The following is a 14445-nucleotide window of genomic DNA, read 5'->3' on the forward strand; positions in this document are numbered from 1 at the left end:
CAGCGCACAATATCTGTAGGTTAAATCTTCAAGACAGTATATATGGATTTGGCCCGTGTGGGTCGAACGCGTCTCCTGGCACTGAGGGTCACTACGCCCCCCCCCCCCCCCCCCTCACTGGCGTTTTTTTCATCTCTTATTTCCTGTGTCCGTAAAGTTCCCAAGCTGTTATCTCTCGTTTTCACATGTGCATCTTTAAACTTTATCGATACACTCGCTTCTGCCGGTCCTCTCTATTCAGTCACTTTTCTTTTTTTATGGTTTTCGTTCGCTGTCACTGAGGCTGGCATTGAACATTTGTAGCCATTACCATATGACACCCCTTTGACTTGACCGCCAAACTGTAGTGCTTAGAATATATTCTAGGCACTATAGCTAAACTTTCGCCTGAAGAAGCTGTGGAAGAATGGCATCCTAAAGGCTAGAAAATACAGACTCCCACTCGCTGCATTGCTTTTGAACTATTTAATGATAATTTTTTGTTTTTCAGTTGGGAAGATGGGAAGATGGCGGCGTTCCAAGGTTAGGCTTATAGGACAGGCACTGTCTTCAGTTGAAAATTGACGTCCTTTTCAAGACACTATAGGAGGCTCCTTTACTACATTCAGCGTTGGATATGTAGCAAAGTGTATCATTTGTTTTCTCAGAAATGGTGGTGGAGGAAGGGGAGGGGGGTTTACACTAAAGACCATGACAGACCACGTTTATGACGATTAGGACAAGGGTGAGCCCAGTCCCCTCCCCTCTCAAGGCAATCCTTCCACAATACGGAGAAGGAACATTCGGGCTCCCCAAATTTAGTTCTCTTTGTTTTGTTATGCATGGGACGTCAGTCAGGTCATTAATAAGCCTCGAATCGCTTTTCTTCTCCGACTGTCTGGTGCGCATACAATTATCGCAATGACATAATCCTGCAGAACAAAGACGATCGAAAATTCGAAGTTTTTTTTGCCGGCCCACGAAATAAGGAATGAAAAAAGAAAAACGGGGGGGGGGGGGGGGGGGGGGTAGGTTTTATCGTTGCACAGAAACATCATACGAGAGAAAAAGAGCGGAAGGCTCGCCTGACAAGCAGGACTGTTCCGAAAATGAACCGTAGGATTGAGTAGAGGACAGTCAGAGTAATTAAAGTAGGGCGAACATGACAGTGCTAAGTATCGATTGTCCAAACTGTACCATACAGAAGGGTGGACCCCCCGCAAGCCTTAAACGTGACTGCAACACTGCGGCAGTCAAGAAATTATTAATCAGGTTTATCGGCTACGAGCATTACCTTCTCAGTGTTTCAAAGTTTGATTCGCGCGACCAACTCTGGGGCCTTTGCTTGGCTTGAGCTAACCATACTGCGTGCCAGCAACGGGCGTTTCTTCTCCGCAACTGTATACAGTGACCATGCCGCAACGATGATGATGATAATAATAACAACGGTCGATTCAGCGTGGTCAGGCATTTAGCGTACGTGGTTAGGCTAATGCTTGAATAAGGTGCGCCAGTCTCGTAAACATTAGCGAAAGTGAGCAACCGACTACAATTACAATTGCTCCATCTGAAACGTGTCCCATTAAAGTCATCAGTTACAGCCCCAGAAAAAATGATTACAGAACAGTAGTCGATTACAAGTGCGCTAGCTACTTTAAATTTATAATTTATTGCCTTATTAACACAAGCTCACTCAAACTGCAATAAACTTGAGCGGTTTGCTTAAAAAGTTTTTACACGTTGTTAGTTTTAAACAGGGGTTGTTTTTCAATGCCGCCACTGCTGATTTTGCAACGTTTCCTTGTGAAGATATCAGTCGCTACACTGAACACCCTCTCAACGTAAGTGCTAGAGGGTAAGGCGTTGCTGTTACATCGTACGAACACCTTGCACACCAGCTCGTAATTGCGCAATGCTTCGATGCCACTTTTAACGCGGTAGCGTTAAGGGCCTCGTGTCGCAGAAAAGTCGGTGTCGTCGTCGGCGACCGCCGTCCCGCGTCGTCCGGCGTTGGCCGTGAGCGAAAAATCCCAGAAGTATTAATAAATAAAAACAAATAGGAAAAATCGCCGACCTGAGGAATCGAGCGTGGGCCTCCGGGGTGCGAGACGAGCACGCTAACCACTCCACCACGCCAGCTTTTTTTTTCTTTATTGCATCATCATCATCATCAGCCTGATTACACCCACTGCAGGGCGAAGGCCTCTCCCATATTTCTCCACTTAACCCGGTTCTGTGCTAGCTGCACCCACTTGACCCCTGCGAACTTCTTAATCTCATCCGCCCACCTAACTTTCTGCCGCCCCCTACTACGCTTTCCTTCCCATACTCCTCCACTTAACTGTGCTAGCTGCATCCATTTGTAGGTTGTTTTCTCTACGCACTACATGCCCTGCCCATTTCTTCTTCTTGATTTCCACTAGAGAAATAACTCGAGTTAATGACATTCGAATGTCATTAACTCGAGTTATTTCTCTGAACCACTCGGCGCGCTTCCTGTCTCTTAACGCTACACCTACCAATTTTCGTTCCATAGCCCGTTGCGTTAACTTAAGTAGAACCCTTTCCGTTAGCCTACTCGTTTCAGCCCCATAGGTGAGTACAGGTAAGATGCAACTGTTGTATACTTTCCTCTTGAGCGACACTGGTAAGCTGCTAGTCATAATCTGCGAATGCTTGCCAAATTCACTCCATCCCCAGTCTTATTCACCTTAATATTTCCTTGTCATGGTCTGGATCTGCGGTTACTACCTGTCCTAAGTAGACAGGTATTTATATCTATGTCGGGTGGTGTTTCACATAATTGTGTAGCTTATGTCTGTATGCTAATGAACATGCGCGAGATCATAGGAGGAAGAAATAAAAAAAAAGTGATGAAGCGAATAGCAAATGAATGGACGCGAACGAGGATCCGCAAGGGAGGCCAGCAAACGGGAGCCAAAAGATGTCGCGTCATACCTTTAAAAATGGAACTTGAATTCCCCCCACCCTCTTTCTCTTAATTCTTTCCTGAAACTGGGTGAATCCATTCTATGCCAAAACGGCCGTAAGCTGACGCCCGGGATCAACGTGAACTCGAGACGGTCGCGAGTTGTCTTCAAGGTCAGTCGTGTGCAGAGGACGCTCAGAAAGGGGACGGCGCTTTGTCCCTCTTAGGGCCTCCTCCCTGGACAGCTTTGAATAGTGTTTTCACGGAAGACAGTACGCAATGTATGAAATGAAGAGGAATGCATAGAACGGAGAAAGTAAGGAGCACCGATCAAGTCTTTTCCTCAGTCAGGCAAGTTTATGCGCGGTTTTCATGAAAACCGCCCATACTGATCAACTTGTTATAATGACGTTACTTGCGTTGAGCGGCGTTTGCAAGTGCAGAAAATATCCACCACTCGCGCCTGGCTCTACCAACTTGGGGCTTGCTACCGTTGCCAGCAAGAGGAGAGCGCTTCACCTGAGAGCGCCATGTTCGGCAGAGACGCGCGTTGCACGGTCACATTTGTCATACAAGCAGAGGCGCCTGCCTCCATGGCGCTCATTGAAGCGTGTTGGGCCGGCAGTCAGCACAATAAAGAGGTCCTAAACACGCAAGGAGGTCGCCAGTGAAGGTTCTCCTCGCTAGTGTGCTCATGGCGTGCGCCACGAATGGGCCGAACGAGCGTCAGGGCTGCGGAAAAAGTGGCGCGGAATCTGCTGCGATTGACATCAATTGGCCACCGCTGCGACGCGCCCTCCCTCCACTGCGTACACTCCGGCCTCGACGACCTCAGCTTCCTAATCCGGGAGGTTAAGTGTGTCACTGCAAACTATTAAGTCGCTTAGCTGCGATAGCCCTGCAGCGGCAGTAGCAACTATTCCAATTGTACCAGCACAACACGTGACATATTTCGCGCAAAGGGGAAACTGTCCTGTTAAGGCACAAAAAGATACCTTGATGCTTCTTCGGGTGCGATAAAGAATAACTCCTATCATGTAAACAAGTTCAGCCTCCAGTTTCAAATTCTACTCAGCAAGCAAAGTTGTTCAAACTTTGCTGCCTCAAACAGAGCTGAGAGCTAGAAGTATGGCTGAGACGCTGCGTGCAGGCGCAAGAAGAAAACCCGCAATGCCGGTTAAACGAAAAGCAGCGAGTAATGATGCAGGTGCGCTCTCGGGTTCGGCGTATTTTGGCTGCACGGCTTTATAAAGCTCAGTATTCTATTGAAGACATTCCACAGTAGCGCTAGATTTTGTTCGCTTTACTTCCATAAAAAAAAAATAATAATAATTATAATAACTAGCTTCACACGCTTGAACCGTAGTGCCAAACACTTCTGTAGAAGGTTTGATTTTGTCACCACTTAAGTCCATTTTGTTACAAAATGCCCCACAAAAAGCAAGAATCACTTCCGTTGGAAGTGACTTTTGAGGTCTTCCCACATAAAGATAAAAAAGAAGTTTGCGGGAAATCTTCGCGCGCTGACCAGTCGTTTAAACAAACCAAAAAGATTTAAACGTTTTTGTTTAGTTTAAGCGGTTGGTCGGCACTCAAAGGTATTTAAATAAATGAAGAAAGAGAGTACTTGCACGCGTCCCAAAAAGCAGAACATACCTAAACAATTGGGGCAAGTGATTTACAAATCTCTTCGTGCTGATGAGGGTGGTTCGTGACTAGCGTGTGCCCATTGGAAGACTGGTATCATCCCCGGCACATGTGCCAGCTGGTCACAGTAACCAAGGAGTCTCCCAAGAACGGGCTAACGTAGCGTGGAAAGCCGCATATGGAGGGAGAACACAGCCGCAAAATATTTTACGTCACAACTGAAGAATTGGCTCCGATAGCTAAGAAAAACGCTACACGCTGCAAGAGTGACCTACAGTTTTCAGCTTTACCGCCAGGATGCATCACCACAAGTGGGCAAGGGAACACTGACAAAATAAAAAAAAAAAATGTTGAGAAGAAAAAAATACGCAACACAGTTCGCCTACCTCCGCAACACAGCCGAGAAAGAGAAACAGGTGCATTTGGAATTTCTCTTTCTACGTGTTGGAGAAGTGTGGCACAAGCTGTAAACCAACGTTTTTAGATAACTGACGCGGCCCCCTAAAGGCTGAATCGCATGCACGCGAAAACTCACGCGAACGCGAACGCGACGGCGGCACGCGTCGCGCGAAGCCTTCGCGCGAACAGAAATGCATGTGTCGCTTGGCTCGTCGCTCGGATCTGCCCAAATAGAAAATTTCGCTCGTTCGCCCGGAAGTAACCGTACGTCACTGCCGCTCATTTCGCATGCTTTCTTTATTTTGCTGTGTGGCATTGTGATTGTGCATTACCGCGTAAAGATTTCGCTTTGTACGAACAATGGTGGATAGCCAAGGATTCAAAGAACGTCTAATCGCAACCGAAACAACAATAGAACCAAGGGGTCACGTGACTATTCGTGCCGATCACAGTGCAAGTTCACACACATTCGATACGGTTTGCTGTAAATACATTTTACTTTGCCATGTTGTCGCAGAATAACGTTAATTCTTGCAATCGTTATGACTGTTGTTGGATTTGGCAATGGTTTTGCGGTGTATTAAGCCACTATGCCAGCCAAATGCCAGCCACACAACCTACACAGAGCGTTGTCGCCGTTTCGCTCGGTTCGCGCTGTCGCGTGCATGCGTCTTCCCCAGTAGGCGACGGAGCGAACCATGATCGCTTACGCCGCGCCGCCTTGTCGCTTCGCTCACTTTTTCGCTCACATGCGTTTCCCGCTTAACAAGTGATTCAACAATCTCGCCGCGATGCGCACGGCCCACCGCATGAGCCTTGGACGTCCTTGACAAGCTCGATTCTCTCTCAGCGTGAGCTGCTCACGTCCTCGCGCGCGCGCCCAACTCTTGCGCTTCGTCCAGCCCCCCGCTACGACACAGTGAGCCTACAAAATCAACCGAAATTTGTACACGCAGCAAAATGCGCGCGATGTTTTCACGCAGCTACGATTTTTCATCACGCCGTCACAGAAACTGGACGTTATATAATGCCCGTCGTTTCCGCGGCCGCGGCAACAACGAGGCGACCGTTTACACGTGCGTAGCTGGGTAAAGCACCGCGCGAAAATTAATCGCAGCATCTGGGACGCGATATTCCTCGCGCGCATACTGTGCTACCAGAACAACCGCAGTGTTGCTGCGAAGTAGGAGCAAATCTCTGCACCGACCTTTTCGAAGACAGGCGGCCCATCCTTTGAACTGCGACCAGGTCATTCTACGAGGCTCTCGCATGGCTATGCTGGGCAGTGGCTCCCGGGGAGTTCGCACATGCCAGGCGTCACCTGACGCACTAATGCTCTGCTGGGAGCGGCAGTGTGTGTGGCGTCTACGGCAAGCGAGGCGAACCGCCGTTCAGCTGGCCGCTGGCAGACAGGGCGTCCGACTACGCGCACGAGCTCGGCTGAAGGCGAGGAATGCTCACGCGGCGCCACCGAGATTCGAAAGGGCTGCTGCTTTTCCTCTCTTCCCCCCTAGCCGCAGAGCCCCTCAATGGGGGACCCTCTCCAAGGGCGAGGAGGAGGCTGTCTTCCAGATGCGCCGCTTCATTGCGACCGCCGGAAGCGGCGAGGAGGGAGCGTTCGGAAGTGGGCCCATATCCGCTGTCGCCGCGAGCCCCATCTCCTGTCCTCCCCCCCCCCCCTCCCCCCGACACACACACAATTTTGCGGCCCCCTCGAAAGCCGCCTCCTCCCTTACTTTTCCTCTTCTCCTTTCCCCCTTGCCATCCCATCCCCTACCGATGCACGCTAGGACGCCGCCCCTGGTCTTGAGCGACGCAGCTCGAGTCCCTCCCAAAGCGGGCCCATGCGGCGGGGCCCCCTCGTTGTTGACATCGCGGAGGGCCGCGGTCTACGTCCGGCACACGGCGAAAGCACACGAACTCCATTAGAAGGGAGTGCAAAAAAGAAAAAAAAATGAAAAGGAACGAGAGCCTCGTGAATAAAACACGACAAAAAAAAAAAAAAAAAAAAAAAAAAAAAAAAAAAAAAAAAAGAAAAGACCGAGCGTTCGCGAGGTCGCGTCTTTACATGGCTTCCGCCTGTTTTGGTTTCAGATGGAAGCCCAAGTTGAAGTGTACTGGACTACGGCTCTAGCCTCTAAACACTTCAACTACGGGAAGAAGAGCACACGTGAAAACAATTCGCCCATTGCGAAAAACGGCGATGAAAAAGTAATAATAATAATAACAATCGTGGCAATGACCACACAAAGCTACAGAACACTGTTCCCAGAATGGTCGCACTAGCCCGTTTGTTAGTTCGTTCGTTTTTCTTATCTTTAAGTATGGGGCGGCTGCAAGACGCAACTTCCGCAGTATAGGCAACACCGCTTGTCGTGCTTTTCTCGACTGGGATTACCTGTCCTATTTGCTCAGACAACTGAGGACGATACTTTGTTCTACGAATGTGATACTGATGAACTAAGCACGGGCGCTGGCATAACTTCCACGGCATTTCGATAAAGAGAGCACGAAATTAGGACGAGGCTGCTTGCTCTTTCGTTTCTACACACGGAAAAGAAGACAAGTACCGAAATGAAAAGCAGACTGAATTTAGCTTGAGCAGTACAGTTTGCTTTTCTCAAGGCACAAAGAAAAACAAACAAACAAACAAAGAAAGCCTCTTATTTTTTTTCGACATTTTCTAAAAAATATGTTTCGCATATCTGTCGTGTTTAATATCCAGAGTGCTTTATTTGATTCTATGCAGCCCAATGTTAATTACAACGTGCTAGACAATTGACCATATATTGTTAATTATAATGCTTTTAGCGAGCCAAGTTAGAGGTACCCTGCTTAAAGTACCGCAATGAAGAAACATCGCTGCTTGTGGGCTTATTTAGTAGCCTGAAAACGAATGAATTCAAAGCCGAAATTGGCAGTGCTTGCGCGGTAGGAAGACGGTTCAGCCAGGATAAAGTCCCGTGATGTAAAATAATATAACACAGGCAGGTATTCTTAGATAAAAATTTTGTACTGCTTTCTCGGAACTGCATGTACAGCGCGTATCAGGGCTGAAGAGATTTCTTCATTGTCATATAATTATGCTTACATCTTCCTCGTGGTTTTGCGTCACGTGTGGTGCACATTTCCGCGGAGACGAGTGCGGGCGAAATTTCAAGCGGTGATGTCTGGGCGGTTTCTTTAGCGTCAAAATACTGTAGGTGAGAGCGGCACCCATTGGGCAAGTATCAGTTTTCTTTACCGTAAGGCAGAAGGAATTGAACCTAAGGACTAACACAGCTCCAGCTCACACAGCTCCAGCTCCCATTCATGACTGACTGATTCACGGGTACTCTCTAATACCGAACTGAATTAGAGATAATACAATGCCGGTGGGAACCCATGTTACGACCAAGCATCCGCAATTGCGCGCTCTATTGTTCGCCTGTGGGCATGGATAAGTTTTGTGAATATGTGGTGATGGTCCAATGGCTCTAAGTGAGCCTGTTTCCAGGAATCCTGTTTTGTAAGCATGTTTTGCTTTGTGGACAACCTGCAAATGCCAAATTGACCCTGTCAAGAGAACGTCTGGAAAAACACAAAGAAACGTCCCCCTGAGGGAAATAGCAGGAAGTGCTTTCTTTCTTTTGTTCACCCTTCCAGTCGAGAAGTGCTATCCTCCAGTGATGAATGCCTCCTATCCAAAGGAGACGACAGAGTGACATGTCCGCTGACGTGCAGGACAAGAAAGGAGCATGACTCATACGGCCATTAAGTGATTTCCCGGGAATGCAGGAAAGATTTGCAATTGTCGAAAAGGGACCATGTTGGGAGCCCTATGCGGCGCCACGTGCACTCGGGTTTCTGAGAAGTAAAACCCCTTGTCAGAACCAGCCTGTGGTTTCTTTGCTGAAGAATAGAAATGTACCTCCTCTCCTCGCCGTTCCCAAGCTTTTCCCGCCAACAAGTGATCACGCCCAACGAATGAATGCCGGACCAGTCAGTGCTTCAGACCATCAGTGCAGTGATGTGTTCGATTGGATGCCGATACCTGAGGGGCGTGCCCTGGATTTGGTTGGTCAGCATCTTCAGAGAGGGGCTGGACATAGGGGGTTTTTAAGGACGCTGCAGAGCACGAAATGTCGCTCTGGGCCCTGGGTAAACGGCTCATCCAGTCGCTTCTCGCTATGAACTCTTAACGCTTGTCATTTTGCTGATGTACCCTTCTTCTTCATGTAAATATTCTTGTAAATACGTTTTCTCAAAGTGCCAGTAAACCTGCTTGTACATATTTTACCAACTTCGAAGATTCAGTCCTTCTTCAACCCGGAGTCTCTGCACGCTACCAAGTGAAGGCCGGGTCGCCATAGCCCCAGCGTCACGACAACTGGTGTCCAGCGTTGGGATCTGAATCTACAAGCCACAACAACTGGTGACCAGCGTTGGGATCTGAATCTACAAGCCACAACATCTGATGACTGGAGGTGGGATCTGGATCTACAAGCTACAACATCTGGTGATTCGAGGTGGATCAGAATCTACAAGCCACATCTTGTGATCGGAGGTGGCATCTCAAGCAACAAGCAGGCGCAACAATCGGCCAACAAGAGAGCAGCTCGGAACATCGATCGCATGTGTGGGTGAGTGCTTGGCTTTTCTTCTGATGTGGACCAGGTTCTAGAACAGGGTTAGATTTTAGAACTGGTAAAAAGTGTTGAAACGCCTTTAGGTTTGGTAGTTTGCACTGTTGTTTTGGAAGTAGCCGACACTCGGAGCGATCATGGACCTACAAAAGCTGCAGAAACCGGAACTGTTGCAATTGTGTGAGGAATTGGGAATTGATACAAGTGGTTTGGCACGAAAACCTTTGATTATAAAGGCAATCACAGATTTGGGAGCCGATGATGAGGAGCTCAGAGAAGCATGGAACCTCATCGGTCAAAAAAAGGAACAGCTCAGACAGCAGAGTCAGAGGGAAAAAGAGGAAAGGGAGCGTGAACTTGAGAGGGAAAAAGAGGAAAGGGAGCACGAACGTGAGAAGCTTGAGAGAGAAGCAAAAAAAGCGGGAGCTAGAAATTGAGCTCCGGAAATTAGAAGTAGAGTTGAGCAAGAGGTCGGGCAATTGTCCCCAGCTAGCGGTACCTCTTCTCAACAAGGAGGCAGATTTCAAGATGTCAAAGTACATGCAGCCATATGTGATATCAGGGGATATCGGTCTGTATCTGGGTAACTTTGAGCGAACTTGCGAAGAACTGTCCTTCCAGCGAGACACGTGGTCTCAGAGATTATTGACGGTTCTGCCCTGCGAGGCAGCGGAGGTTGTCGCGCGGCTAAACAAGGAGGACGCGGACAACTACGAGAAGGTCAAAGCTTGCCTTCTGATTTTCGGAGACAGAGATGTGCAGGCCTTAACACGTTCAAAGGCGCGAGAACTAGCTACACTGCTCATTCCAGAAAAATCCACAGCGGAGGAAACGGCAGTTAAAACAGTGGTAAATGCGGAAGATAGCCGGTCAGAAAACTTTGAGAGCGAGGCATCTCAGATAAGTCAACTAGAAAGTGAGCTTGATAAGACACGGAATGAGGACGTTCTAGAGAGTAACCTCTTGCCGCCGGTGTCTAGTAATCTCACGAGACTTTTAAGTGGAACCCGAGAGGACTTAGCTATGGAGCAAGCTAATGATCCCAAGAATAAGCTCGAAGTACAGTGGGAAGGACCTGCTAAAGTCGTTGCAGAGCTTTCTGACACTAACTACGCAGTGAAAATCCCCGATAGGCGTAAAGCAGTGCGCATTTATCATTGCAATCTTATGAAGCCCTATGAGCAGAGGGAAACCATGGTAAATCTAACGTTAAACCTTCCTGAGGAGATGGGGGACAACTTGATTTGCCTCAGCGGAAAAGGAAGCAACGCTCAGGAGCTTCTCAAAAAGACGGAGCAGAGAGGAGAACTAAAGAAATCCCAGCTGTCCGATCTGGGCGAAATAATAACAGAGTTTGAGTCCTGCTTCGTGGACAGGCCAGGCAGGACTGATTTGACTGAGCACGATATTGAGCTGACTTCAGACGTGCCAGTGCGATCAAGGTGCTACCGATTCTCTCCAAGGCAAAGAGAAATTCTGGATAGGGAAGTAACTCGCATGCTGGAATTGGGAGTAATAAAACCCTCGGAAAGCGATTATGCTTCGCCTATGATCTTAGTAGAAGCTCCAGGTAAAGACCCTAGGCCTGTGGTAGACTACCGAAAGCTAAATTCTCTCACCAGGGATCAAGTGTATCCTATTCCGAATATTGAGGAGAGAGTAGAACAGGTCAGTAGAGCGGCATATGTGACTACGCTGGACCTTACTCGAGGATACTGGCAAGTACCGCTCACTGAACGCGCCAGCAGATACGCGGCTTTCGTCACTCCGACGGGCAGCTACCAGCCAACAATGATGAGTTTCGGGCTCAAAAATGCTCCATTTTGTTTTTCCCGACTCATGGATAGGGTTTTAAAGGGGTGTGAAACATTCGCGGTGCCTTATTTAGACGACATTGCGGTTTTTTCCGACTCATGGGCGGACCATATGGTACATCTAAGAGCTGTACTGAGCCTTTTGCGTCAAGCTGGACTAACCGTAAAGGCCGAGAAATGTTGCCTGGCAAGGGCGACCGTGGACTACTTGGGTCACCATGTAGGTCAGGGTTTCAGGAAACCCAGCGAGATTAAGATTTCTGCGGTAGCAGACTATCCGCGGCCGAGCACGAAGACGGAAATTCGAGCATTCCTAGGTCTGACGGGATACTACAATCACTACATCCCTAACTATTCATCTTTGGCTAGCCCTCTGACCGACGCTCTCCGCAAGACAGAACCGACAAATGTAGTCTGGGACGAACAAAAGGAAGCCTCCTTCGTAAACCTGAAGGCTGTGCTGATTAGCCGTCCGGTATTGCGAGCTCCAGACTATGGCCGAGAATTCACGGTCCAGTGTGATGCCAGTGATCGAGGGTTAGGTGCTGTTCTCTGCCAGAGAGATGACGACGGTAATGAGCACCCCGTGCTCTACTTGAGCAGAAAACTGAGTTCTAGAGAGAGGGCTTATTGCGCGTCAGAGAAAGAATGCGCTTGCATTGTATGGGCCATTCAAAAATTTCAGTGCTATCTTGGAGGGGCCAAATTCACCGTAGAGACGGACCATTGTCCCCTGGCTTGGCTGCAAACTGCGACATCGAAGAACAGTCGCCTTCTTAGGTGGAGCTTGATTTTACAGCAGTACAATTTTGAAATAAGATACAAAAAGGGGAAGTTAAATGGGAATGCGGACGCGCTTAGCCGCTCTTTCTAAGCGGTCCGAGATGTTCCTCACCATGTATCCAAATTGATAATCAGGTTTTTTTTTTTTTCGTGCGCTTGTATATGTGTGACTATGTAAAGCAGCACGTTTGGTTTTCTAGGAATACGTGGGTCCTGAACGTCTTGAGAGTGGGCTTTTCTCGAACAACAATGGCAGTTTTCTTTTGACCTGGTCTCTTCAGACGGGAGCCGAGTGCTTGCTTCGACATGTGGTTGAGTTTCAGACAGCTCGAGCAATTTGGCCTACAACAATCAAGACAACGCGACAAGCAACAGCGAGCTTCAAGCGTTCACGTGCAGGCCATTAAGTCGTCTCTTCATGCAGCAGCTGGGACTGCTGCCCTCCGAGACTCTTCTGGCGGGGGAGGAGGCTGTTACGACCAAGCATCCGCAATTGCGCGCTCTATTGTTCGCCTGTGGGCATGGATAAGTTTTGTGAATATGTGGTGATGGTCCAATGGCTCTAAGTGAGCCTGTTTCCAGGAATCCTGTTTTGTAAGCATGTTTTGCTTTGTGGACAACCTGCAAATGCCAAATTGACCCTGTCAAGAGAACGTCTGGAAAAACACAAAGAAACGTCCCCCTGAGGGAAATAGCAGGAAGTGCTTTCTTTCTTTTGTTCACCCTTCCAGTCGAGAAGTGCTATCCTCCAGTGATGAATGCCTCCTATCCAAAGGAGACGACAGAGTGACATGTCCGCTGACGTGCAGGACAAGAAAGGAGCATGACTCATACGGCCATTAAGTGATTTCCCGGGAATGCAGGAAAGATTTGCAATTGTCGAAAAGGGACCATGTTGGGAGCCCTATGCGGCGCCACGTGCACTCGGGTTTCTGAGAAGTAAAACCCCTTGTCAGAACCAGCCTGTGGTTTCTTTGCTGAAGAATAGAAATGTACCTCCTCTCCTCGCCGTTCCCAAGCTTTTCCCGCCAACAAGTGATCACGCCCAACGAATGAATGCCGGACCAGTCAGTGCTTCAGACCATCAGTGCAGTGATGTGTTCGATTGGATGCCGATACCTGAGGGGCGTGCCCTGGATTTGGTTGGTCAGCATCTTCAGAGAGGGGCTGGACATAGGGGGTTTTTAAGGACGCTGCAGAGCACGAAATGTCGCTCTGAGCCCTGGGTAAAAGGCTCATCCAGTCGCTTCTCGCTATGAACTCTTAACGCTTGTCATTTTGCTGATGCACCCTTCTTTTTCATGTAAATATTGTAAATAAGTTTTCTCAAAGTGCCATTAAACCTGCTTGTACATATTTCACCAACTTCGAAGATTCAATCCTACTTCAACCCCGAGTCTCTGCACGCTACCAAGTGAAGGCCGGGTCGACGTAGCCCCAGCGTCACGACACCCATTACCCACAGGCTGGGTAAAACATTTCTTGCGTTAAGTGCTGCTTACAATCTATTTTCGAAGCTTTAAATTCTCTGTTTCTTTCTTAATATTGAAGCTCGTGCCGACCTCTTTGAAGCGCCAAGGCTTGCAGTTAAACATGCAAGAAAAACGTTAAAACCAAGAACAAAGAAATAAAACTTGCTAGCCTGAACCTTGGCCAAACTCTCTGCGCCACTGATGTAACGCGGAACCGGGCAAAACAATAAATACTACGACCTATCCGCGCCTTCGCTAGTGCTGAACGGAGAACGCCGTTGGCGCGAAGTGTTGCATGAGTTCACACCGCACCCTTACATTCAGCAATCGGTGTCAGACTGTAATATGCTTGTCTAGAACGCCAGATCTGCCTGCTCAAGGATGGACGCCTGACATCTAGCTATATCCCTGTAAATGTCGCGCTTCTAGCCCTGAGCAGCAAGATTCGAAGTTCTGGACAGGCGTTCTGCCCTCTCTGCAGCATATAGCGTCCGACAGACACGAATTTTCAAATAAGCGCGCAAAACAGCAGGCTACGTTTCATGAACCAAAAACTTTGCCGCAGCAGGGACACACACAGTTATGACCAGAAGAGAAAGGCCGCGTCTCTGTGGGATCGCAGCTGAATGATGCTAGCGCAAGATCGCAGGAGCGCGGGCCAGCATACCGTGTGTCGGCCAGCGATGGGCCCTGCTGTCCGCCGAATCGGCCAGGTGCGTCAGCGGCGTGGGAGCCATGTTGCGAGACGACTCAGTCGCCGATCATGCCGGCGCACTGGCCGTACTTCACGCTGGTGG

General features: G+C 48.7%; 1 protein-coding gene across 5 annotated transcripts in view; it reads right to left on the minus strand.

Moving 5' to 3' along the window:
- The window catches only part of stumps (DBB domain-containing protein stumps), a 152925-nt gene that overhangs the window by 73596 nt on the left and 64884 nt on the right, over positions 1-14445 (minus strand). Inside the window, exon 1 of one of the 5 annotated variants that reach the window (XM_084587942.1) lies at positions 14316-14445. This exon is cut by the window's right edge and continues 33 nt beyond it. The exons of 3 other annotated variants lie outside the window; for them this stretch is intronic. In XM_084587942.1, the coding sequence (XP_084444068.1) occupies positions 14316-14385 (70 nt within the window). In that variant the 5' untranslated portion in view covers positions 14386-14445. Of the gene's footprint in view, positions 1-6161; positions 6380-14315 lie in introns of those variants that run through there. One more of the 5 variants, XM_084587943.1, reaches the window with a different exon arrangement.

This window comes from Amblyomma maculatum, chromosome 1 (genome assembly GCF_055883805.1).
Source record: "Amblyomma maculatum isolate TAMU_Amacu chromosome 1, ASM5588380v1, whole genome shotgun sequence".
NCBI classification, from domain to species: Eukaryota; Metazoa; Arthropoda; class Arachnida; order Ixodida; family Ixodidae; genus Amblyomma; species Amblyomma maculatum.